We start from the raw sequence: 24,041 nt of genomic DNA, 5'->3' as shown, positions 1-24,041 counted from the left end.
TACAGTAGAAGTATAACAGGACTAAAGCAGGACTACAGTAGAAGTATAACAGGACTAAAGAAGGACTACAGTAGAAGTAAAATAGGACTAAAGCAGGACTACAGTAGGAGTAAAACAGGACTAAAGCGGGACTACAGTAGAAGTAAAACAGGACTAAAGCAGGACTACAGTAGAAGTATAACAGGACTAAAGCAGGACTACAGTAGAAGTATAACAGGACTAAAGCAGGACTACAGTAGAAGTAAAACAGGACTAAAGCGGGACTACAGTAGGAGTAAAACAGGACTAAAGCGGGACTACAGTAGAAGTAAAACAGGACTAAAGCAGGACTACAGTAGAAGTATAACAGGACTAAAGCAGGACTACAGTAGAAGTATAACAGGACTAAAGAAGGACTACAGTAGAAGTAAAATAGGACTAAAGCAGGACTACAGTAGGAGTAAAACAGGACTAAAGCGGGACTACAGTAGAAGTAAAACAGGACTAAAGCAGGACTACAGTAGAAGTATAACAGGACTAAAGCAGGACTACAGTAGAAGTATAACAGGACTAAAGCAGGACTACAGTAGAAGTAAAACAGGACTAAAGCGGGACTACAGTAGGAGTAAAACAGGACTAAAGCGGGACTACAGTAGAAGTAAAACAGGACTAAAGCAGGACTACAGTAGAAGTATAACAGGACTAAAGCAGGACTACAGTAGAAGTATAACAGGACTAAAGCAGGACTACAGTAGAAGTAAAACAGGACTAAAGCGGGACTACAGTAGAAGTAAAACAGGACTAAAGCAGGACTCACCATGTCGATGGAGGAGACTGGGCCGATGCTGTTCACATAGATGCCCACGTCGATCACAGTTGGCTTCACTGTCAAAAACAAAAACGAGACACTGATTATTTTTATACCCTATATATGTTTTTTGCAAATATTGACATATAGTATGATCAGTATATGTTGGCACAATGGTAGTTATATTGCTCAAAAAACATTGATATTGCTGGAAGAAAAGAAAAGCAAAAAACTATCACAGTTATTGTCATCCATGAATATATATGAAGTATACTCCAGTGATTTCTTATTGTTGTTTTTACAGAAGCCTTTTTTCAGCATTTTTATTGTTCTTTTTTTTTTTTATTATTGTTCACCATGTTCTATCCATCCGACTGTAGAAAACATGTTACGTGGTAGTTACACATTTCCAAACCTGGCTTTTGCCGCATTGTTTTGTTTTGTGTACAGTTGCCATGGTGATTAATGGTATTGCCAGACAAAACCATTGACGTTGGCTAAAGCTTTTGGCACATACGTAATATTACTGTGGCTCCATGGCTGAAAAGTGGGTAATTATAGCCCAGTATTGTCTAGAAAATTGTTGTCAACTGTGGTAGTTATTTTTATTCACAGTTCAAATCCTTATATTGCTTTAAACCTAAGGGAATTTTGAGCGTTTTCTTTATGCTTGTAATACATCGGCTTCTGTAAGATATTATCACATCTTTCACCACATCTTTTTTAAGGATAATTAAGGGTTAAACTTTCACAACATTTGGGGCTCATACGGCTGTACTCAAGGTTGTAGGTGAAAAAAGTAAAATAAAAAATGGGTATTGGTAAAACACAAAAAAAATCTTTCAGGAAATACACAAATGAATAAATAAATCCAAGTGTTCTGAGTTTTTTACCACTGCTTTTGATTTTATTTACAGTCTCTAATCAGTATCTTTTAAGTAATTTCCCAGTTTATCAATGTGTTTTAATGCCTTTATATAGTTTAAATAGTAGTTATAGGTTTAGACACACATGTTGGGTCTCTATGCGCTTTGGGGACATTGACAAACTGTACATACCTTTTAAGGAGACTGATCCCTGATTTTCTGTTGGAATCATGAGTTTAAAAGGCTCACTGTCAGAGAGCAGAGGGCCCCTTGTGGATTTTTCTGACATAGTTCACCTCTACCAAATGAAAGAGATGGCTGAATTAGGTTAAGTTCAGCTCAACACATTTTTCACTGAATGGCAGTGACTTAAAACATGTTCTGCCAAATGTCTGAGAAAGCCATTAAACCATTAAAATGCAAGGATTTAGTTCATGGGGAGCTGATATTTGGCCCCGGCAAAGCAAAAGGTCCCCATAAAGTGACTGTATTCTGCACAGTGTGATAAATATGCCCACTACATCAAAATTGGGACTAAACTTGGCATCAAGCCGGGACTAGACCAGGACCAAACCAGCATTAGAAGAGGACCTAACCAAGCCTACATAAGACTAAACATGAGCTCAAATAAGCATGCACCACTAGTCTTAATTTCAGTTAAAACCTGTCTTAAATCCGGCTTTACTTTCTATTTCTCTTTAGTTTTGTTTTTTGTCTTCAAAACAACTCAACATTAGCTATAACAAGGAAAAAGCAGGACAAATTTGAACGTACACACTCATAAAACATGCCATTATGTGTCTGGTTATTGAAATGCTATTTATTTTGTTCCTAACAATCAGTTTTTCTCCTTTCTCTCTTCGGACAGTGCTGACTCACATTTCTAGCTGGATAACCGTCTCCTCACTGAGAATAGAAACAGCCCAATGCACTGCTAATCTGGACAGCTACTCTACTAAATATACTAAAAACAAATGGGAAAGACAAGGTTACTTTGTTTTGACAGATGAAGAGTGGGACAATGTGTGTACATTCCACTGAAGGACCACAAAAGCATATGTCTGGAGGGAATTTAGCAGGAAATGTGTCTGTTTTTCACAACACCATGTCAAAGTGCCTATTATTCACAAGGAATTGCAGTTGGAGAAACTGTGCTCAAAAATATTGGACTGAAATTAACAATGCACTTCGGACTGTTTTTGACATTTCTGTCCCTCTCAACTTTAGAACCATGTGCTTTGGCCACAAATGGACACAATAAATGGATACCTTTCAAATGTACTAATGGGGGACACAAACCACACCAACAACCAAGGACTGAACTGACATAATAACAGACATCCGACAAATAGAAAAAAATATATTTTCATTCTTAATTTGGAAAACAAATTAATGTATGTCCTTGTAAATAATGTAATTCTTAATTTTTTATGAACATAACATATACTTTTTTTTTTTTTTTATATTTGAAGTATTTTTGGCTTTGGATAGTTCCGTCATTTGAAAGTGAGTTTTAGTTACTGTAATTATACTCTTTCTTTACATAATATCATCAATCACAACTAGTATAGGTTTTACAGTGCATATTTAAGACACCAAACGTTAATTGTATAAAAGGTAATCACTGTGGTCAGAATTCTTGTCAAACGTCATTCAAACTATGGACAATTTGGAAAAAATGATGCATGTTTACAAAATGAACTTGTTTAGTTGATCGACGCAACTAAGGGAAAACCATTTACTGCCACTTACCCTGAATATCCAGCACACTGCAGAGCAAAATATATATAACTTCATTTACTATCACATGTGTGTTAAACTAAAGCTCTGGACAACAGACAAATCCATTGAACACCCCTCTTCACTTGGTTTTGTCCAAGGTTTTAACATGGCTGCCACAAGGCCAGCCCTTCTCTTTGCATTTTACATGTGAGTACTGGAAGATCAGAAGCAAAATCTTTAATTTATGAAGGGATAATGAGAACATATGGCAGGAAATATGGGATTTAGAGTTAAAAGGTAAGCATTTATATAAAATAAAACAATTACTCAGTCCAGTTACACCTAAGAAGAGTTGAAGAGAGAATATTGTATCCTCCCGGTTAAGGTTAAGTCACACAAGTACTAATTTAACGTTATTCCGTATCAAAACGTCTTAAGCAGATAAATGTTCTGCTGTTTGTGAAATAGTGAGTTTCACTTTTTAATGTGCAGAGGCGAAAGAGAGAATGAGATGTGGATTAAGTTGGCCTTTCAGGAAGGGAGGTATTAAAAAATGGGTGTTATTTTCCTTTTTAATGTAATGCCTCATTAATCAGTAGAATATTTCCCGGCTCTGTTCTTGGGTCGGGCCAGGTCAGGTCCTAGGTGCAGAGATGTGTGTGAGTTCCTCTGCAGCCGCTCAGATGATTGATATCTGCCCCTCATTAATCAGTAGAATGTAAACCGAAGGCATGATATTACAAACTCCATACAGCAGGTGGCGGCATACAACCTTTCATCAGGTTTAGTAGTTACCAATAAAATCAGAGAAGATGAAGAACTTTGGGCTGGTCCAAGTGAAAACATGAAGCTGTAGCGAGAACGTCATCCCGATTCTGGAGCCCAGAACTAACCCTAACCCTAACCTTAACCCTAACGCCTAAACCTTAATGGTTAAACCCGGAAAAAAATTAATTGTGCCAAAAGCACGAGTCGAACTCAAGACTTCACACATGCGAGTCCGCGACTCTAACCGCTGGGCCAACTCGTTGAGTAGACCATTTGCTGCGAGACAGAAAATCTCTCCAGAATCGGGATGACGTTCTCGCTACAACCGCATGTCAAGTGAAAAAGCGCAATGATGTTTTGTAAGTAAAACATTAAGCAACGTTCAGTAAAAGTAGTTACAGTATATACAGTTCAATCAACAGTCAATTATTAAAGACAATATTTGGAACACCTTTCCCCTAGCCACAACCCAATGAGTTGATAAGCTGAACTGCAATTACACGTCCAAGCTTTTCTGTGCATGGATACATTTGCTAAAAGAACATTCATTATGACTCATTCGCGGCTGCATGCTCGCTAATGACATATATACTGTAGTACATAGTTCAATCAGAACACTGGCTGCACATGTAGCAGCAAATTGATTGCCTGGTGAAATGGCATTTTAAAAGCATTGCATTATAGATTGTCTTCCTATATCTAGGTATATTGGATTTATATGGTATTGGACAAACTAATTCCCAGGTTTGAAGCAACATGCAACTGTTCAGGTTGTTTTTCTCAATATACACTAAAGCTTATAATCGGATTACAGTGATTGACATTTTGATGAGAATATGAAGAAATATGAAAAAAAAAGCACCGGATGTCCCTCCAGAAAGATGAGAATTGTTGTATTCAGGGTTTGGACTTAAAATGTACTTAAGCTTGTGAACTCTTGAGTTTAGATAAGGCATAAAAGTTGTGTGATACAAAATATGTGATATATTATTATGTCCAGTGAAAATAACCCTTTTCTCCATTTGATTAACCCTTGGCTAAGTTGGTCAAGACAAAAGCTTTCCATGCACTAGTGAATATAAAGTAGGTTAACATTTATTGCAACATTTTGTAACCTTTTTGCAATACTTGACTGCAACTTTGGAAATGTATTTGATTTTGGTTTGACTGACATTTTTTTATGAAGCGTGGTAGGGATGTCTGTGTGAATTGAATGTAATTGTGTGTTGGTGGTGGACAGCCACTTTTCTGCCTGTCAGCCCCAGGGCAAATGAGCCAACATTAAGCAGACGGTAAAACAAACAACCAATTAGTGTATTTAGTAAACATTATCATTTCTTTTATTCACATTCTACCTTTGGAGATAATCTACAGACGACTGTAGAAAATACACAATTTAAGATTTAATTTAAAGGTACCATTCTGGTATCAATGTAAAACACCAACTGTTATGAGCCTTATAATGTAAATGGTTAAAACAATGATATTCTTTCCAGGATTTAAAAACAAAAAACAGACAAAAACTACACTAAAGAAGAATGTATGTTTACTAAAACTATGTAATATTCCACCTTTTGAATAGCCTCTGGCGAGTCAAAATGGATGCAGACTGACTGTAATCTGGAGCTATAGATCTAATGACGAGCACACGCCCTCGCTCCACTGACTGTGGTGCGTTTGTGTCAGTGTCTGTGGTGCGTTTGTGTCGGTGTCTGTGGCGCGTTTGTGTCGGTGTCTGTGGTGCGTTTGTGTCAGTGTCTGTGGCGCGTTCGTGTCGGTGTCTGTGGTGCGTTTGTGTCGGTGTCTGTGGTGTGTTTGTGTCGGTGTCTGTGGTGCGTTTGTGTCGGTGTCTGTGGTGCGTTTGTGTCAGTGTCAGTGTCTGTGGTGCGTTTGTGTCAGTGTCTGTGGTGCGTTTGTGTCAGTGTCTGTGGTGCGTTTGTGTCAGTGTCTGTGGTGCGTTTGTGTCTGTGTCTGTGGTGCGTTTGTGTCAGTGTCAGTGTCTGTGGTGCATTTGTGTCAGTGTCTGTGGTGCGTTTGTGTCGGTGTCTGTGGTGCGTTTGTGTCGGTGTCTGTGGTGCGTTTGTGTCAGTGTCTGTGGTGCGTTTGTGTCAGTGTCTGTGGTGCGTTTGTGTCAGTGTCTGTGGTGCGTTTGTGTCAGTGTCTGTGGTGCGTTTGTGTCGGTGTCTGTGGCGCGTTTGTGTCGGTGTCTGTGGTGCGTTTGTGTCAGTGTCTGTGGCGCGTTCGTGTCGGTGTCTGTGGTGCGTTTGTGTCGGTGTCTGTGGTGTGTTTGTGTCGGTGTCTGTGGTGCGTTTGTGTCGGTGTCTGTGGTGCGTTTGTGTCAGTGTCAGTGTCTGTGGTGCGTTTGTGTCAGTGTCTGTGGTGCGTTTGTGTCAGTGTCTGTGGTGCGTTTGTGTCAGTGTCTGTGGTGCGTTTGTGTCTGTGTCTGTGGTGCGTTTGTGTCAGTGTCAGTGTCTGTGGTGCATTTGTGTCGGTGTCTGTGGTGCGTTTGTGTCGGTGTCTGTGGTGCGTTTGTGTCAGTGTCTGTGGTGCGTTTGTGTCAGTGTCTGTGGTGCGTTTGTGTCAGTGTCTGTGGTGCGTTTGTGTCAGTGTCTGTGGTGCGTTTGTGTCGGTGTCTGTGGTGCGTTTGTGTCAGTGTCTGTGGTGCGTTTGTGTCAGTGTCTGTGGTGCGTTTGTGTCAGTGTCTGTGGTGCATTTGTGTCAGTGTCTGTGGTGCGTTTGTGTCAGTGTCTGTGGTGCATTTGTGTCAGTGTCTGTGGTGCGTTTGTGTCAGTGTCTGTGGTGCGTTTGTGTCAGTGTCTGTGGTGCGTTTGTGTCAGTGTCTGTGGTGCGTTTGTGTCAGTGTCTGTGGTGCGTTTGTGTCGGTGTCTGTGGCGCGTTTGTGTCGGTGTATGTGGCGCGTTTGTGTCGGTGTCTGTGGTGCATTTGTGTCGGTGTCTGTGGTGCGTTTGTGTCAGTGTCTGTGGTGCGTTTGTGTCAGTGTCTGTGGTGCGTTTGTGTCGGTGTCTGTGGCGCGTTTGTGTCGGTGTATGTGGCGCGTTTGTGTCGGTGTCTGTGGTGCGTTTGTGTCAGTGTCTGTGGTGCGTTTGTGTCGGTGTATGTGGCGCGTTTGTGTCGGTGTCTGTGGTGCGTTTGTGTCAGTGTCTGTGGTGCGTTTGTGTCAGTGTCTGTGGTGCGTTTGTGTCGGTGTATGTGGGGCGTTTGTGTCTGTGTTTGTGGTGCGTTTGTGTCGGTGTCTGTGGTTGGTTTGTGTCAGTGTCTGTGGTGCATTTGTGTCAGTGTCTGTGGTTGGTTTGTGTCAGTGTCTGTGGTGCGTTTGTGTCGGTGTCTGTGGCGCGTTTGTGTCGGTGTCTGTGGCGCGTTTGTGTCGGTGTCTGTGGCGCGTTTGTGTCGGTGTCTGTGGCGCGTTTGTGTCAGTGTCTGTGGCGCGTTTGTGTCAGTGTCTGCGGTGCGTTTGTGTCGGTGTATGTGGCGCGTTTGTGTCGGTGTCTGTGGCGCGTTTGTGTCAGTGTCTGTGGTGCGTTTGTGTCGGTGTCTGTGGCGCGTTTGTGTCGGTGTCTGTGGCGCGTTTGTGTCGGTGTATGTGGCGCGTTTATGTCGGTGTCTGTGGTGCGTTTGTGTCAGTGTCTGTGGTGCGTTTCTGTCGGTGTATGTGGCGTGTTTGTGTCGGTGTCTGTGGTGCGTTTGTGTCAGTGTCTGTGGTGCGTTTGTGTCGGTGTCTGTGGTGCGTTTGTGTCAGTGTCTGTGGTGCGTTTGTGTCGGTGTATGTGGCGCGTTTGTGTCTGTGTTTGTGGTGCGTTTGTGTCGGTGTCTGTGGTTGGTTTGTGTCAGTGTCTGTGGTGCGTTTGTGTCAGTGTCTGTGGTTGGTTTGTGTCAGTGTCTGTGGTGCGTTTGTGTCAGTGTCAGTGTCTGTGGTGCGTTTGTGTCAGTGTCTGTGGTGCGTTTGTGTCAGTGTCTGTGGTGCGTTTGTGTCAGTGTCTGTGGTGCGTTTGTGTCAGTGTCTGTGGTGCGTTTGTGTCAGTGTCTGTGGTGCGTTTGTGTCAGTGTCTGTGGTGCGTTTGTGTCAGTGTCTGTGGTGCGTTTGTGTCAGTGTCTGTGGTGCGTTTGTCAGTGTCTGTGGTGCGTTTGTGTCAGTGTCTGTGGTGCGTTTGTGTCAGTGTCTGTGGTGCGTTTGTGTCGGTGTCTGTGGCGCGTTTGTGTCGGTGTCTGTGGTTGTCTGTGGTGCGTTTGTGTCAGTGTCTGTGGTGCGTTTGTGTCGGTGTCTGTGGTGCGTTTGTGTCAGTGTCTGTGGTGCGTTTGTGTCAGTGTCTGTGGTGCGTTTGTGTCAGTGTCTGTGGTGCGTTTGTGTCAGTGTCTGTGGTGCGTTTGTGTCAGTGTCTGTGGTGCGTTTGTGTCAGTGTCTGTGGTGCGTTTGTCAGTGTCTGTGGTGCGTTTGTGTCAGTGTCTGTGGTGCGTTTGTGTCAGTGTCTGTGGTGCGTTTGTGTCAGTGTCTGTGGTGCGTTTGTGTCGGTGTCTGTGGCGCGTTTGTGTCGGTGTCTGTGGCGCGTTTGTGTCGGTGTATGTGGCGCGTTTGTGTCGGTGTCTTTTGTGCGTTTGTGTCGGTGTCTGTGGTGCGTTTGTGTCAGTGTCTGTGGTGCGTTTGTGTCGGTGTCTGTGGTGCGTTTGTGTCAGTGTCTGTGGTGCGTTTGTGTCAGTGTCTGTGGTGCGTTTGTGTCAGTGTCTGTGGTGCGTTTGTGTCAGTGTCTGTGGTGCGTTTGTGTCAGTGTCTGTGGTGCGTTTGTGTCAGTGTCTGTGGTGCGTTTGTGTCAGTGTCTGTGGTGCGTTTGTCAGTGTCTGTGGTGCGTTTGTGTCAGTGTCTGTGGTGCGTTTGTGTCAGTGTCTGTGGTGCGTTTGTGTCAGTGTCTGTGGTGCATTTGTGTCAGTGTCTGTGGTGCGTTTGTGTCGGTGTCTGTGGCGCGTTTGTGTTAGTGTCTGTGGTGCGTTTGTGTCGGTGTCTGTGGTGCGTTTGTGTAAGTGTCTGTGGCGCGTTTGTGTCGGTGTCTGTGGTGCGTTTGTGTCAGTGTCTGTGGTGCGTTTGTGTCGGTGTCTGTGGTGCGTTTGTGTCGGTGTCTGTGGCGCGTTTGTGTCAGTGTCTGTGGTGCGTTTGTGTCAGTGTCTGTGGTGCGTTTGTGTCAGTGTCTGTGGTGCGTTTGTGTCAGTGTCTGTGGTGCGTTTGTATCAGTGTCTGTGGTGCGTTTGTGTCTGTGTCTGTGGTTGGCTGGCAGGGTGCTGGGTGTTCACAGCTGTCCCGTGTCTTCAGGGACCTGGAGCTTCCACTGCTCACGCTCTCTCAGTTTGGGCCAGAGGAGAGGGAGACGGGGCACTGCTGGGAGGAGGCGACGTATCCATCCACACACGATGCCACGCTCCACCGACCAAACAATTGGGTAAAAGCAGGATTTTAGACAAGTTTATCATGAAAAGTAGAAGTACTCAAAACTGTGATATGATATCATCATATACATCTATAGAGTAAAGTATTATGAAAGGGCCACTGCTACTACCTCCTACTCTACTTCTATGCGGCCAAGTACTATATATATTAAATCTATTGAATATTCATTTATTATCATCCATATTGATGCTCTTGCTTTGCCTTGAATGTTCCACAATATAGCATAAACCATGTCTATCTCCATGGAAACAAACAAATCTGTGGAACTTTATTGTGGAACATTCCAGGAAAACCAATAATCTCTCCATGGGGACAAGAAGGTGTTGGACCCCTCATCAGAAAATGTAAATGATGCACCTTCCATGACGATGCAAAATATCATTCACAGGAAATCTTGAGAAAGGGAAAAGCTTCCTCAAAATGGCGTCGATAGCAGTCAAAATAAATCATGTGACTGAATTCCATGATAAGTAACTACAGTTTATTTTTTGTAGCTGTGTTCTTTTGACTAAAAATAAATATTTAGAATTCTTACTAAAGTGTATCTGAGGTATCACACGTAGCAGCAGTACTTTTCACAATATTGTTTAGACTATTTGATATAATGTTAAAGGTGCAGTATAAAACTTTTCCGATAGATGATCCTCCAGTGTTCTACAACAAGCTTACGCAATACTATATCCATGACGATAAGCATAAGAATGCAGAAACATTGAAATAAATGTTAGATAAGTTTGATGCAACATGTTAAAATATTTCAGGCAAAGCAATTTACAAATAAAAGTTACACAGTGCAACTTTCAAATTCATTTCCACTGTATTCAACACGGTTCATTTCATTGCTTTATTTCCAGTTCACAATTATCACAACATGGAGCCGGTTCTGGGCTCTAATCCACAATTTGATTTGCAAACTGCCCCTCCATTGTCCCATTTCGTCATAGACCTAGAGTTAACCACGTTCAGAACAATGCATAATCCTGATGTTGAAATTATATAGCTGCAATTATTGTCCATTCATTGCCTTGTATCCTGGAGGGAAAACCCTGCCAGACGGAACAAAATGATCTGTAATTTAGAGTCTGTAGTCGGGTTATTTCAGCGAAGGGAATTCTGGATCCAAAAAAGTGGTACCAATTTGAGATATAAATGTAAAATAGTCTCGCTAAGTGGGAGTGAGTCGGCAGCATTTGGAGAGTGGGCCAACCTGAATGGGAAGTGTCCTTAATTTACACTGCGTAACAGGGTAATGCAGTTAGACAGTGATATCTCCATAGCATTAGTCAGCTACTTGTACTGTAGTCACTGTCCAGAGGTAGAACAGAAAATATGTTTTAGAAGATGTACTTGCTCCGTCCTAATCTTTGGTGCATGTGAAGAGAATCGATTGATACTAAATTGAAATGTATCGACAAGATTTGTACACATGGGCGGCACGATCAGTGGAAACTTGAAAGTAGTTGTGGCTCCAACAGAAATGTTCGCACTGGAAAAAACGTTCTACCTTGAGATAGATTTGCGCATTAACTTTCCACTAAATACATTCTTGGTAGACTTAAAAAGGGCATGGCAATGGCAAAAAAGGCAGAATAAACTCAATTTATTTGCAAATGTTCGGCTAACCCAATCCATGCCCTCTCCTTTCTGCTGTCTGCTAAACCCAATTAAATAATGAGTCGACTAATGGACATTTTGGTTGACTAAGTCGCCATCGACAAAGCACGTAAATGTCTAAAGCCCTAAACTTGACTTGGTTCTTCCTCTTTTCTCTTGCATGGACTATCATTTATCATTTTTTGGTAGCAGTGGTGCTTTTTCTTGCTCGTATGCCACCTACTACTTCACACTCTGTGGTGCAGTCGCCCAGTGTTGGCCTTTAATCGTTTATCCTCACTTCTCTTGGACACAGATACGGCTCTGAACAGCTGTGGTGGAGATGATCTGGCCTGACACATGTCCAAACGCAACATGGGTGAATCACATGAAACACACGGCTGTCCTCCCCGTGACAATGTTGTGCCACCAAAAAATCACGACTCCATCTCTTCTATGTCTCGCTTCCTTTTGGAAATTCTTTGCTCTTTTCAAGTCTCTCCAAGCAAAAAAAGCCACCTAAAAATGAAACGATTTTGGAAGTTAAATCTTTGATTTGAACAGGAAACTTCCTGTGTTTTAGGAAGTAAAGCTGCAAAATGGTTGCGATGTGAATGAATTAAATTAGAGTCAAAAAGTGTTGATAAATCTGTCCCAAGTCTAAATAAGGGATGGAGTCAAGCAACATTAGGAGCAATGTGCAAGTTACAGCATGTAAATCTGCATGGAGACATCGGGTGGTGAACCCTTCACCAGAAAAGTTACATAATTCGCCTTTAATTGTTATAAACTAAATATTTCCAACTTTGCTTTAGAACATATTTTGACAACTATTGAGCAAAAAAAAGTTAACATTTTTGTCTCTGTAGAACCAAATAATTGGAAAGACATAATTTCTCTTCCTCGCTCCCATTACAAATTCAGCTCACACACACGCGCGCACGCGCACGACGCGCACACGCACACGCACACGCACACACACTCACACACACTCAAACGCACACGCGCGCACACACACACACGCGCGCACACACACACACACTCACACACACTCACACACACTCAAACGCACACGCGCGCACACACACACTCAAACGCACACTCAAACGCGCGCTCACACACGCGCTCACACACTCAAACGCACACATGCGCTCACACGCGCGCTCACACACGCGTACACAAGCACGCACACACATCTTCCCTCCGTCTCCTGCAGCTCTGTACCCCTCTGACCACTTATCCTCCATATGCTCCTGGTCCAGCAGCAGCAGTGGACTTTGAGACGCTACACTGAACATTAGCATCATGTCTTCAGCACGGCTAACAGGAGAAAACAAGGCAGGCTATAGAGACATGTATTAACAGCTACATACAAATTGTAATATTGTTTTAAAATGTCTGCATTTCTGAAGAATATTTATACATCTTTATGAACTGGAGCGTAATCTCTGATTGATTGCTGCACTGTGTCGGCCGACGCTCCAAACGCAGGATTGGCGCCTCAAAAACACTCAAAACGTGCAGCAAAAAAGCTGGACACCCAAGAGGCACGTCCACATAGTCTTTGAACGTAAACTGGACGGTCCGTTAGTACACACAGTTGATGCTTGAAGCTGTGGCAATTGTTCAATAGTGTTCACACATAGTAAATCATTCATTGATCCATGCTCAAACTCAAGTTGGTCGTTGTATGGCTCTATTCCTCTCCATCGCTTTATGAAATTTGAAGTCTTATTTCCCCAATGTTTAGGTCTCAGCTATAGCTAATATAGTTGAAGGTAGTTGAACCCTTTCTAATTCATCAGAGCAAACACCCTGTGCTCCCAATGGGCCTGTATGTCTTACACAGTTATGGCACATCATGTCAGCCGTACCCTCCCCATTGCCTTGTTAGAATGGCGCCCGCTGGCCCCATGCGCCCTTGGATGGTGTTGGCGTGAAAAGCAGCTATCGCCACTAACAGTGAAGTGTCATTGAAGCAGAGTTGAAAAGACTTTTTTTTTTACAATTTGTAAAGTTTTTAAAAAGTCATGAGTCTTCAACAAAAGTTATGTTCATATTGCAAAGTATATGGCTATTTTGATCTTTATTCAAACAGTTCTGGACATTAGTGAGTTTTCTCAGTTTTACATCACAATTCTGATCATGACATGTAGAAAGGAAAAGGTAGAGACCTAATCTTCTTTTTGTTGAAAATATCCTTTATTTGAAATGTTTTCTTTCAAATTTAGAGCTATATATGGAAGTCAATGCACTAGTGTGAGAAAGTATTTTGATCATTCTTGCAGCATATGAAAGCTGTTTGCAGATGATTGCACTATTATAACAGATGTTTGGTTAGTAGCCAGTGCAATATAAATGTGAAAACTTGTTTTTGATTGAAGTTTGAAAAATCTATTTTCAACATAAATCCAAGTAAAAAGTCTGATTTTGAACATTCTGAAAGACATAAGCCAAAGTTTGCCTGGAAATTGTAAATGATTTCAACAGAGTAGCTTGTCAAAAATGTGGTCCATCCTTCACAGCTTATCTGACCTTGGAGCAGCAGATGAATGGCACTCCCAGAAGCAGAAGAGATTGAAAGGTCAAGGTTCACAGAGTGAGTTATGAAAAAAGATCTCTTCCGACATAATTTAACTCAAAAATGGTAAAGCTTTTGACTCGGGCAGAATCCTAAGGTCGTCAGCTGGAGTCATATACCACCACCAGGACTGAAATTGCACATAAATACGAAGTGACACGAGGAATATCTGTGTCGTGCCCACAGTGGCGCCCCCTAGGGATAGACACAAATGGGGCAGGCAGAGCTGGGTCTGCCTTTAGGGCTTTGAGTGAAGCTTGTCACACATTTTCACTGTGGCCGGGCTAAATGATCTTTTCACTGTTATAGGGAGGAATGAAGGTTAAGTTAATATGAGAATAAATTGCTTATTGGCATTCCACTGCACAGCGTCATATGAAGTAATGAGGCAATTTGTTGTCTATTATAAACCTGTTAAATACAATGTGAGCTATAAGCCGCCTGGGAGCACAGGCACAGCATTGGACCCTATTGGACAATGTAAAAATATATTCACTAATGGATTTATAAGATCATTGGTCTATAATTGAGTTGCAAACTTTCTCCTCTATCATGATGGAACATTTAAATGACTTGCAGATTGTGGTGGAGACTGCAGCGATACAGTGTAGTGCCTGAGGAATCGCTTTAGTTCAGGAGTAAATGCATTTTTTATCTTGGGCCATTCTTCAACTACTGTATAGGCAATTTTGGCCAATGCTGTTTTAGGAAAGTATTTTTAGGAAAAAAGACATTTTTAGCTGCAAAATATTCCTTTTAAAAATATTCCTTTTAAATATACTATTTTGTAAGTTTAACTCCACATTCTGGTGCTAGGCCATGGAGAGACTTGTACACAAGCTGAGCTGCTTTAAAGTCTCTTCTCTGAGCCACAGGAGCCAGTGCAGAGACCTGAGAACAGGACTAATGTGATGGTACTTCCTGGTTCTAGTCAGGACCCGAGCAGCAGCGTTCTGGATGTACTGCAGTTGGAGAGGTCAGTGAGCAGGCCGTTACAGTAGTCTAATCTACTGGAGACAAACGCGTGGATAAGTCTCTCTAAATCTGGTTTTGACACTATATTTTTGATTTTGGCAATGTTTTTTAGATGTTAAAAAGCTGCTGATGTTATTGATGTGATGTGGCTATTAAAGTTGAAGTCTGATTCCATTATTACCCCCAGATATCTAACTTGGTTTGTAGGTTTTAGAGCGAGACTCTAGAGGTGACCGCTAACACTTTCTCTTTGTTTCTTTAGGCCAAAGACAATGATTTCAGTCTTGTCTGAGTTCAGCTGGAGAAAGTTGTTTTGCATCCACACACTGATCTGTTGGATGCAGTGACAGAGTGAATCTACTGGTCCATAGTCACCTGCCGACAGTGAAACATAGATAAGAAAGTCCCCTGCATAATTGTGATGCGACACATTTTTGCTGCGTATGAACTGACCGAACAGCAGCATGTAGAGGTTTAAACAGAAGGGGACCCAGGGCCTTTTCATACAAAATGGCACGGACATTCTATGTTTACAACACTTTATCTTCACAGTTAGATGTACAATAATTCATAACTGTTCACATTTATAAGTTTTAAACAAGTTTTATCCAATTTATTAAGGATTTTTGGACAGCTGAGCGTGAATTGAGGATGAGAGAGAAGGGAGGACATACAGTAAAATGTCAGAACCGGGATTCAAACTCACGACACTGCAGCCGGCTGAACTTGGAGCCCCTTTAACCACTCGAACAACGGGAAGCACATTTTATCCCATTTTTAAGATGTCAAACACCTTAAACCTGTTCAAATGGACCAAACCAAAGTTTATTAATAAAAAAAACAATAATTGTCTTGATGTTTAGTTGGTGTGGAAAATGCCAGTTGTTTTAATATTTTATTTTTTTACCACAGAAACAAATTGGCCAAAAGCAATATTTCACTATGATTAAAAGACACAATTTAAAGCTGCAACATGCTCTCCCAGAATACAGTTCAGTGGTAAATGCTGTTTTTAAAGGGTTCAGTATCTCTGGCCATGTCTCACATTGATCGATTTCCCCCCAATGCTATTTTATTCAAACCGTTACCTTTGAAACTTATTTTTTTGTGAAACTCATTTTTTTTATTTTATTTTTTCCCTGTGCGTTATTCAAATTATCTTGGTTAAATGACCTTGCAGGCAAACCAACAGCTTGAATTTACTTCTCCAATCAGCAATCTGAACAGAAATTGTGAAACCGTATTCGATGAGTTGTACATTTGCATAATATCTGAGGAAAGTGTCAGGAAGTGCCACACGCGATCTACTCTTCTTAGTTGAGTTTATTTGAGACTCAATAGCTATTCATGGCATCATTTCAATGTGATTTATTTATTTCGCCTTGACAGACTTTAGAATCCGCTTCCTCTTCTTACATTGTTTTTGACTTAGCATCGGTTCCCCTTCCTCACTGCTCCGTGGCCCGGGTCAACTAAATGATTGCCTCCGAGAAATGCTAAATAACTAAAGAGCGTGTGTAGTGCGAATGGCGAACAAAAGGCAACAAAAGGCATCCGGTTTACTGCAAAACAAGAAGCAAAACGATAGTAAACGAGGGAGCAATTATGGACCCATGAGGGCAGAGAATTCACAACTACAGCAGTATAAACCATGGCAAGAGTGCAGCTGCATGCCCAGGATAAGCCTGTAGAGTTTTAAGGTCAGGAAGAAAAATGCTACTGAATATGTATGCAAGAATGTGAAAAATGTCAACTATTTTGCAAGTATAGGCTATTTTTCATCCTTGTTTTTGGTAGAAGGGTTAGTGGCAGAGCGGCTGACAACCTCATCGTCCGTATTTTGCATGATTGTGAATTAGTTCATCTAAAATTCTCCTTTTGAACAAATAATGTTGTTGAAAGACTGGTTTGAGTGTTACTGACCACTGCAGAGTCTAAACATTCAAGGTCCATATTGCTGGCATAAGCTTAATTCAACATAACAAAGGATAACTTGGGCTAGGACGTTTCATCATTTTGCAATATAATGTCATGCAGTTTTGTTGTGATATGCATATTGTATTGGAAACCATGTGTGATATACTTAAGTGATATCTTGGACATTGATGAAGCTGCTTTCAGTTATAGTGACACGCTTTCTGCCACAACAGCAGAGGGCAGCACTGGACATCTTAGTTATCTGCCAAACACTATGACCTAATCAAGTATTTGTAAAATGTACTTTCATGAGGTTTTAATGTTACATGTACATATGTGTTTGCCAACTAAATTACAGACAACGTTTGTGTCTGCATCAGTATTGTTAATATCAGCTCAATTTAAAAAAGAAATTGACACACACAATTTATTATAGTTAAAGTATTGCAATAGCTAGTAATATCAAATCACAATATATTTTTTACTGCAATAAATTGAAATCGCAACATAAATTCTACCAGGCCCTGCGTATCGTGATCGAATTGTAACAAAAGCGATCAGCGTCCCAGTCCTTTCTACCACCTCTGCGAGACACTTCACCCACTCACGTGCCTGGTGAACGTGCTTGAGTGGTTGTTGAGCTCGGACTGGCAGATTAGCACAGATTGCAGGGCTCAGATTAAGGATTTTCACTTGTAGCGGTGCTGCAAAACAATCCGTTATTTTTTTCAAATTTGTTTAGCAATTTAATAATTGCATAGCAAAACACAAAAGTGACTAACAATCAATATTTTCCATTGATATAACAAGATTATTTATTTAAATGTATTTGTTAAAATTCAATTTGAAAAAAACTCTTAACAAATTAACTTTGAAACACTTTTTTTTTAAAAATCTTTAAATAAAACCGAAAACTTGCAATAAAATTAATTGTTGAACAAATTAATCAACACAAAGTCAGATGGCCTTATTTACAACTTTCTTCCACATCATCATCAATCAGATGACTATTTGCATGAGTCTCATTTACATATTAATTGTCATTACACTCACAAAAAATATGTATTTTGCTTCTGATGGAAAAATAAAGGTTGCTGTTGCGTCCATCATGGTGTATTTTATGTGTTATTCAAATTGTACCGCTCTATTTGACGTTCCATTCCATTTTTCGTTTTGCTATTTGATGACGGTCCCTCGTCTCGGCTCCGTCTGCACATTCGGATTAGTGTAATTCGCTGCGCCCAAAATACGCATCTGATTGTTAAAAACGAGGTTGTGTCACTTGGCAGTGTAAATATGAGTATTTTGGCATGTGAATGATCTGCAAAGACCTTTGCGTTTAGGAGCTATTGACCTCGGAAGTCTGAATCTGTGACGCTAACTTTACAGCGTGGCTCCTCCCACTTTCAGACTCTGATCTGAGACAGCAGCGGGACTCGTCACGTCAACACAGCGTCCTACATGTGTCAGGCCGTTATTGACGATCGATTGACGAGTAATCAGTACTTTTAGGCGCTTTGGTTTTACAATTGGACACACATTTTTGTATCGCAAAAGCTGCGATACGAACACACTTTTTTCTGACGAATGCATCGCATTTGAGAGAAATTGCGTCGCATTTTGCGATGCGATACCGCTTATTCTGAACCCTGGATTGGCAGCTTAATTTCTGTCAGTCTGCCCGAGGGCAGCTGTGGCAGCAGTAGCTTAGTATGGAGTGAATGAACAATGCAATGGAAAGGTCCTCGGGCGTCCTGAAATGTGAGTCTCACGACATTATTATAAGAAGTATCGTATCTTACCAACAGCAAAGCATCATGTGCTATTGTCTGCATAGTCCATCAGGTGTCGTGGTAAGTTCCAAAAGAAAATGGAGTTCTGTCAATTTTTTTTGGGAGTAAATATGTTTTGCCGCTTATCTTCAGTTCCTCTGACAAAGATGTGATTCACTGCCCTAAATATCTGTCTGAAGGGAGGAGAATACTGTGTTTACAGTAAAGAGCATCTGTCGTTGGTCAAGTCTATTGAGTTAGTTTCAGTGAATAGCTCCTCCCTTCAAACTTTTAGACTATTTTGTGCTATTAAATATTTGTTTTGTGTTTTTTTTGTACAGCTGTGGTATTCATATTGTGGTATTACATCCACGGGCATAACACGGTGCATTTCATTACATCACATCACAACAGGACATAGAATTCATTTGATTGGCCCAAGATATAAACTCATATTCACAATAAGATGGAGCCCTGTAATGAAAAGTCTTTGCTGACAGACTGATATCGACCTGTGTGTGGACAGAAGCAGTTTTCAGTAGCGGTCTGTTCTAACACACATCTGGGGGGGTTTCAGAACGGCATTAAGCTCTTTAGACAATACTCAAAGGTAATGCAGCCGACTCCAAGAACCGGTAAAAGTGAAAAATCCTCAAATCCAAAATAAAATGCTTAGAAAATACAGATCTTTACTTCATAAAAACTGGCTTACCACTTGGAAATGATAATATAACTCTAGGGGGTGTTTTTGAAAAGTTGTGACATTTGAAACTGTATCTTCTATAAAATATTGGTTGAGGCTGAACTTATGAAAACTTGAAACCCATGAGCTTTTGTTTATATCTTGAACAGCTTGTGAAATTGACTTTGTTGTAAAAGTTATCGATAAAAATATTACTAACATAGCCAAATGATTACCTAAACTCTACAATAAATGAATACAACACACTACAATCTTTGTGTAACGAGTCCTCAATGTTCATATTGTAGGTTTACACATGTTTCAAAGTAAAAAGAAAAAAAGGGTTATTTTAAGTTTGCAAGCTGGTTGTCATCCTCTTTCCACCAGATTACACAGGCATTAAAACGCAAAATAATGAATGAATACAAATCCAATAACAGCAATAGAATAAATACATAATTTGACATATGACTCACTACAGGCACTACATAGTCCTGTGTCTGACGTTTGAACCGCATTTCCTCCTCTAAGAATTCAAGGCCAGGATTGAAACTGTACGAAGTAAGAACTCTGACCCCGCTCTCATCCATCTCCTCCTCTCAGCAGCTCCACAAAACCCCTATTAAGCCGTCCATCCTCCAGTGCTGCCACTGCGCCAGACATGAATGGAAGCTCCAAATATTATAATCAAAATAATTCAAACTTTTAGTATAAATGGTGTTCTGTATAAATAATATGTAAATTAAAATTAGTAAGTTGAAGTTAAGCAATGTCAAATGTACATTGTGCAGATAAAATAAAGCAAAAATAAATGATCAAAAATAAAATCCTCAAACAAAATGATCTGTTTGATTTGGTAATAAATATGAATAACCAATTTTCTACGTTTTAGTTCTGAGGAAAATGCCCTGATGCTTCATTCTTTCTTTTACGGTTTTATTTTTTATGTAGCAGATCATTTTGACCAACTGTTGAATCCCCACTTTTGAGCAAAATTATTCTGCCACGCCTCTTTTTGCTACGGATCCGCACTTCCGTTGTGGTGACACTTCTGGTCGAAAGGGAAAGGGTCTTGCAGCTAAAATAGAATATACAGAAGAGTGTCGTCAACAATGCACCGTTTCTCCGGGTGACTTCAAAACGGCTGTGTGTCTGCGTAGAACCCCCCATAAACTACTACAAACAGAAGGAGGGACACAATTTACGGCAGCAACAGCGGAAACTTCCAGAAGGGTGAATCGTGTGAAGCTGAGATTAATGGTGGTCTGAGTAAGCACTGAACGGCCGCCACACAAAGTCCTGAGCTCCATTTACAAACGTGGCCTTTCTGAGTGAAGTCTCCCTGTGTCTGCTTAGTTTCCCCTTCCTCAGCCAAGGACTAAACACCATCTGATTTATTGTTATTATTTATGCATGTATTTAGTCATGTTTTCATGTATTTATTATGATTATGATTATTACTATTATTATTTATGATTAAAAGAGCAGTTCAAACTTCCGACTAGGACTGTTTAGAGTTAGGAAATATATGGAAATGTAGATACAATTGTGGATTCTGTTTTGAAGACGTGCCAAATTTTAATATTGAGAATATAATCTATAGTAAGAGAACAATTCTACAAAAGGATTAAAATGAAAAATGAACAAAAGTTATCTTGTAAACTTTCAAATAAAGGTAGAAGGTGACATTTCTGCACTTTTGTGATAAATTTTTCAGACATTTGACATTTCTCTGATTATTAAACCTCGACTAAAAGACATGTTTGATCACGTTTCTGTTGTCTGAATATTGTTATCCGGATACTCCAAAAACATCAATATTCCATTTAGTCAATATTGCCCACCCCTCAGACTGTTATGCGTTGTGATTGATGATTGATATTGGTGTGTTTTGGTTCATAAAGGATAAACGGGCTGGTGGAGTTGACCTCAGAATCACTCAAGAAACTGAAATTGCCAACCCGCTCACACCTGCAGACGGAGAAACACCTTGACACCATCCTCGGCACTGGTCTGTCTGCCACTTCTGCCCCCCAGACTGGATCCTCGGGGAACCATAGCGACAGTACAGAAGTCTGCCTCTGTGTGTGACGTTTTACCGGTCCAAATGTTCAGAATACAATTGACGCGAACAACAAGAAACGAGGAGTTCATCTGATGATGACTTAAAGAGATATTAGGGAACTGAAACTGGAATTATAATCAGGAAAAAATGTCAGACTTCACTGATCGTTTTTGTGCCGTTTTAAATTTCAAAACGGCTTTATTCAAAACTCTGGAGCAGGTTATGAAGTCACCCAAATGCCATTATAATGATTGGGACTGGGAGAGTAGAGATAACTGGGCAAAGAGCAGAAAAGATATGGAAATGTACTTTTTAGTTGTAGTTGCAGCAGTAATTTTAGCTGGGAGCCATTGAAATATTGCCAATATTTCCTCCCTAAATGGCATATTTTGTCATTCATAATCAAGAAAAACATTACATTGGCCGTCTTAGCAGTTTCAGGTAACATTTGTACAAGTAGTAGTTAAACATAACCTTTCCTTTGGTTCAATGAATGGAAGCCAGACTTTTCCCTTTATCTGCAGGTTCAATAGAGACTTGTCCGACACAGATAACATTTGTCACACTCACGAGCACTCAGGGACACAGCCAAAACTGTGAAAAAATGAACTTTTCTAAAACCGGGACAATAACAAGTGCGAGGTGTCTACTGTCACTCAAAACCCAGGAACATGTTATAATAACAACACGTTGAATAGCCGTAATAAAGAATGAACAATGACTTAAGGAATATCTTATCTTATCTTAAATCATAATGAACTAATTGTTTATTGCTTGGTAATATCTATATATAACCCTAACTCCTGGTTTCTAAACTCTGAATCATTAGTTCATTATGAATTATGTTTTTGTTCATGCTTTAAGGGTGATTTATTCATTATTAAGCAGTAGCAGAAACCTCAGGAAGCGTTAACTGTGCTTGGTTGGAAATATTTGTTTTTCAAGTCCGGTTGGAGGATTTAAAGGTTCATGCTAAAAGTTAATACTCCATATCTTCAAGTAAGCTCGTAAGTTCTAATCTTCACATCAAAATGAATTCTCAGTATTTTTGGGAGTTCACAGATTCTTGAGAATCCATCTTAAGCTCCCGCTGTTTCATTTGTAGTCTGCACCAGTGGTAAACGAGCCAATCACATGGCATTTAGGCCCAATAGGTGGGATTGGAACCAATCACAGAGCACTATTGTGGTTTGGGCGGAAGTCAAAACTACTGGAACAACACAAAGATGGAACAGTACAGCCGTACTTCGGCCCATCTCAGGAGGAATACGGACTCTTTTTGTCCATTTGTGGAAGAGAAGTCCCGACAGCCTTCGGCAAGAGCCTTCCCAGATTGATTCATGTGAAGAACTCAATTCAGAGTGAGATCAATCTGGAATGAGCCAGGTTAAGAAAAGAGTCCAGCAAAACGGTGGCTAACCCTGTGTTAATGACGTGTGTACGGTTTGTGTGTGTCTGACAGGCAGAAGTAATGGGAGACTGAGCTGAATATATTTTTAACATGTTTGAACTAGTCAGTGGTTTTAATTAGGACGGCACAATTATGGAGAAGTATTGCAATTGCAATTAGATTAGCAAATTACCGAATGTTATCCAATCAGGATTCAGAGTTGACATTTTACACATGAGAAGTGATATCTGAGAGAAGACAGGAACATTACTAATAACTCATTGCTAAACTAATACAGTTTGTTCAGGTTTGAAGTTCAGGGTGAAAATATTTGACTTAAAGCAGACCTATTGTGCTTCTGTCTGCTATAGTTTGAATATACAACACCTCGTCCTTTATGTACGTCGTCCTTTAGGCAGCTGCTGTTCACCATTTTTATTTGTGCCAAAACAACTATGTGACACTTCCCATTCCTACGGGTGCCACCATTTTAAGAACATAAAATAGCAGAACAAAGAAAGTAAAGAGCAGTGGGCGTGTATTGGTTGAAACGGGAACAGACGGAGCAATTGCATCTTGTCCGCAGGAGAAAGAAGATTACTCAAACATGGATTATGAGTCGCTCTAAATACAAGTGGTTGAATGAGAAGGGAAAACAATTAAGAAATGGTTAAAAGCTCATAAAAGTCGATAATATTCTGTCCTAATTTTAATGATGCTATATTTTTTTTAAAAGTAGACAAGATTTGTGATTTGTTTTGAAAAATTGGGAAGTACAAATGCGAGTGTCTTGCTCAAGGACACGCAATGCTGATGGCAAAGGCCCATCTTCCTGTTAATGGATAACAATAATTGTTGACTCCAGCCTTAAAGTGCATTTGACTGATTAGACACATTTCACTAAAACGTAGTGAACACAATTATATTTCAGATTTTACTCAACATTTTGACAGTTTTTCAAAAGTATTTCATTGTACTTGGTTGGACATGAGCAGAAAATATGATATGGGTAGAGGCAATTCCACAACAGTTTCCTAGCAACCATACTGCAAACTAGAGCCAAATTCCATAGACATTTTGAATAAAGTTATGATTTAATAAACAATAATACAACACCTTTATTTTCCTGATAGATTGTTTAAACTGAAAAGTGTTTCAGTTAAGTCCCAAATGTCTTGTCAATGTATTTTCAATGGTATGTCGCATATTGATGACATCACAGAGGGATTCTGTTTCAGAACGCTGCTCTACTTCCTGTAATTAAAATAAACTTGTGTTTTTCAAAATGTTTTCACAAACTGTAAGTTAATGGAAGAAAAGCTAGGATAAATACTTACCACAGGTGCTATCCTACCAAACTAAGTCATATTTTTTTTTATTTTTTTTTATAATTATAAGATGTGGGACAATAAAGGAATATCTTATCTTATAATTAGAAAAAAAACTGTAGGTTACTTTAACCAACAGGTAA

The 24,041-nt window shown here is 40.4% G+C and overlaps 1 protein-coding gene across 1 annotated transcript in view; it reads right to left on the bottom strand.

Annotated features, from left to right (window-relative positions):
* The window catches only part of LOC140379787 (gamma-aminobutyric acid receptor subunit gamma-3-like), a 154,101-nt gene that overhangs the window by 99,127 nt on the left and 30,933 nt on the right, over positions 1 to 24,041 (bottom strand). The window contains exon 3 of the mRNA XM_072464311.1: positions 797 to 864. Coding sequence (XP_072320412.1) covers positions 797 to 864 — 68 coding nt within the window. The remainder of the gene's footprint in view (positions 1 to 796; positions 865 to 24,041) is intronic.

Source organism: Eucyclogobius newberryi, unplaced genomic scaffold (assembly GCF_026437365.1).
Source record: "Eucyclogobius newberryi isolate DKJ021-1_F unplaced genomic scaffold, fEucNew1.0.hap1 SCAF_1, whole genome shotgun sequence".
NCBI lineage: Eukaryota > Metazoa > Chordata > Actinopteri > Gobiiformes > Gobiidae > Eucyclogobius > Eucyclogobius newberryi.
Note: the sequence above shows the minus strand (reverse complement) of the source record. Positions and strands in the feature narration are given on the sequence as shown.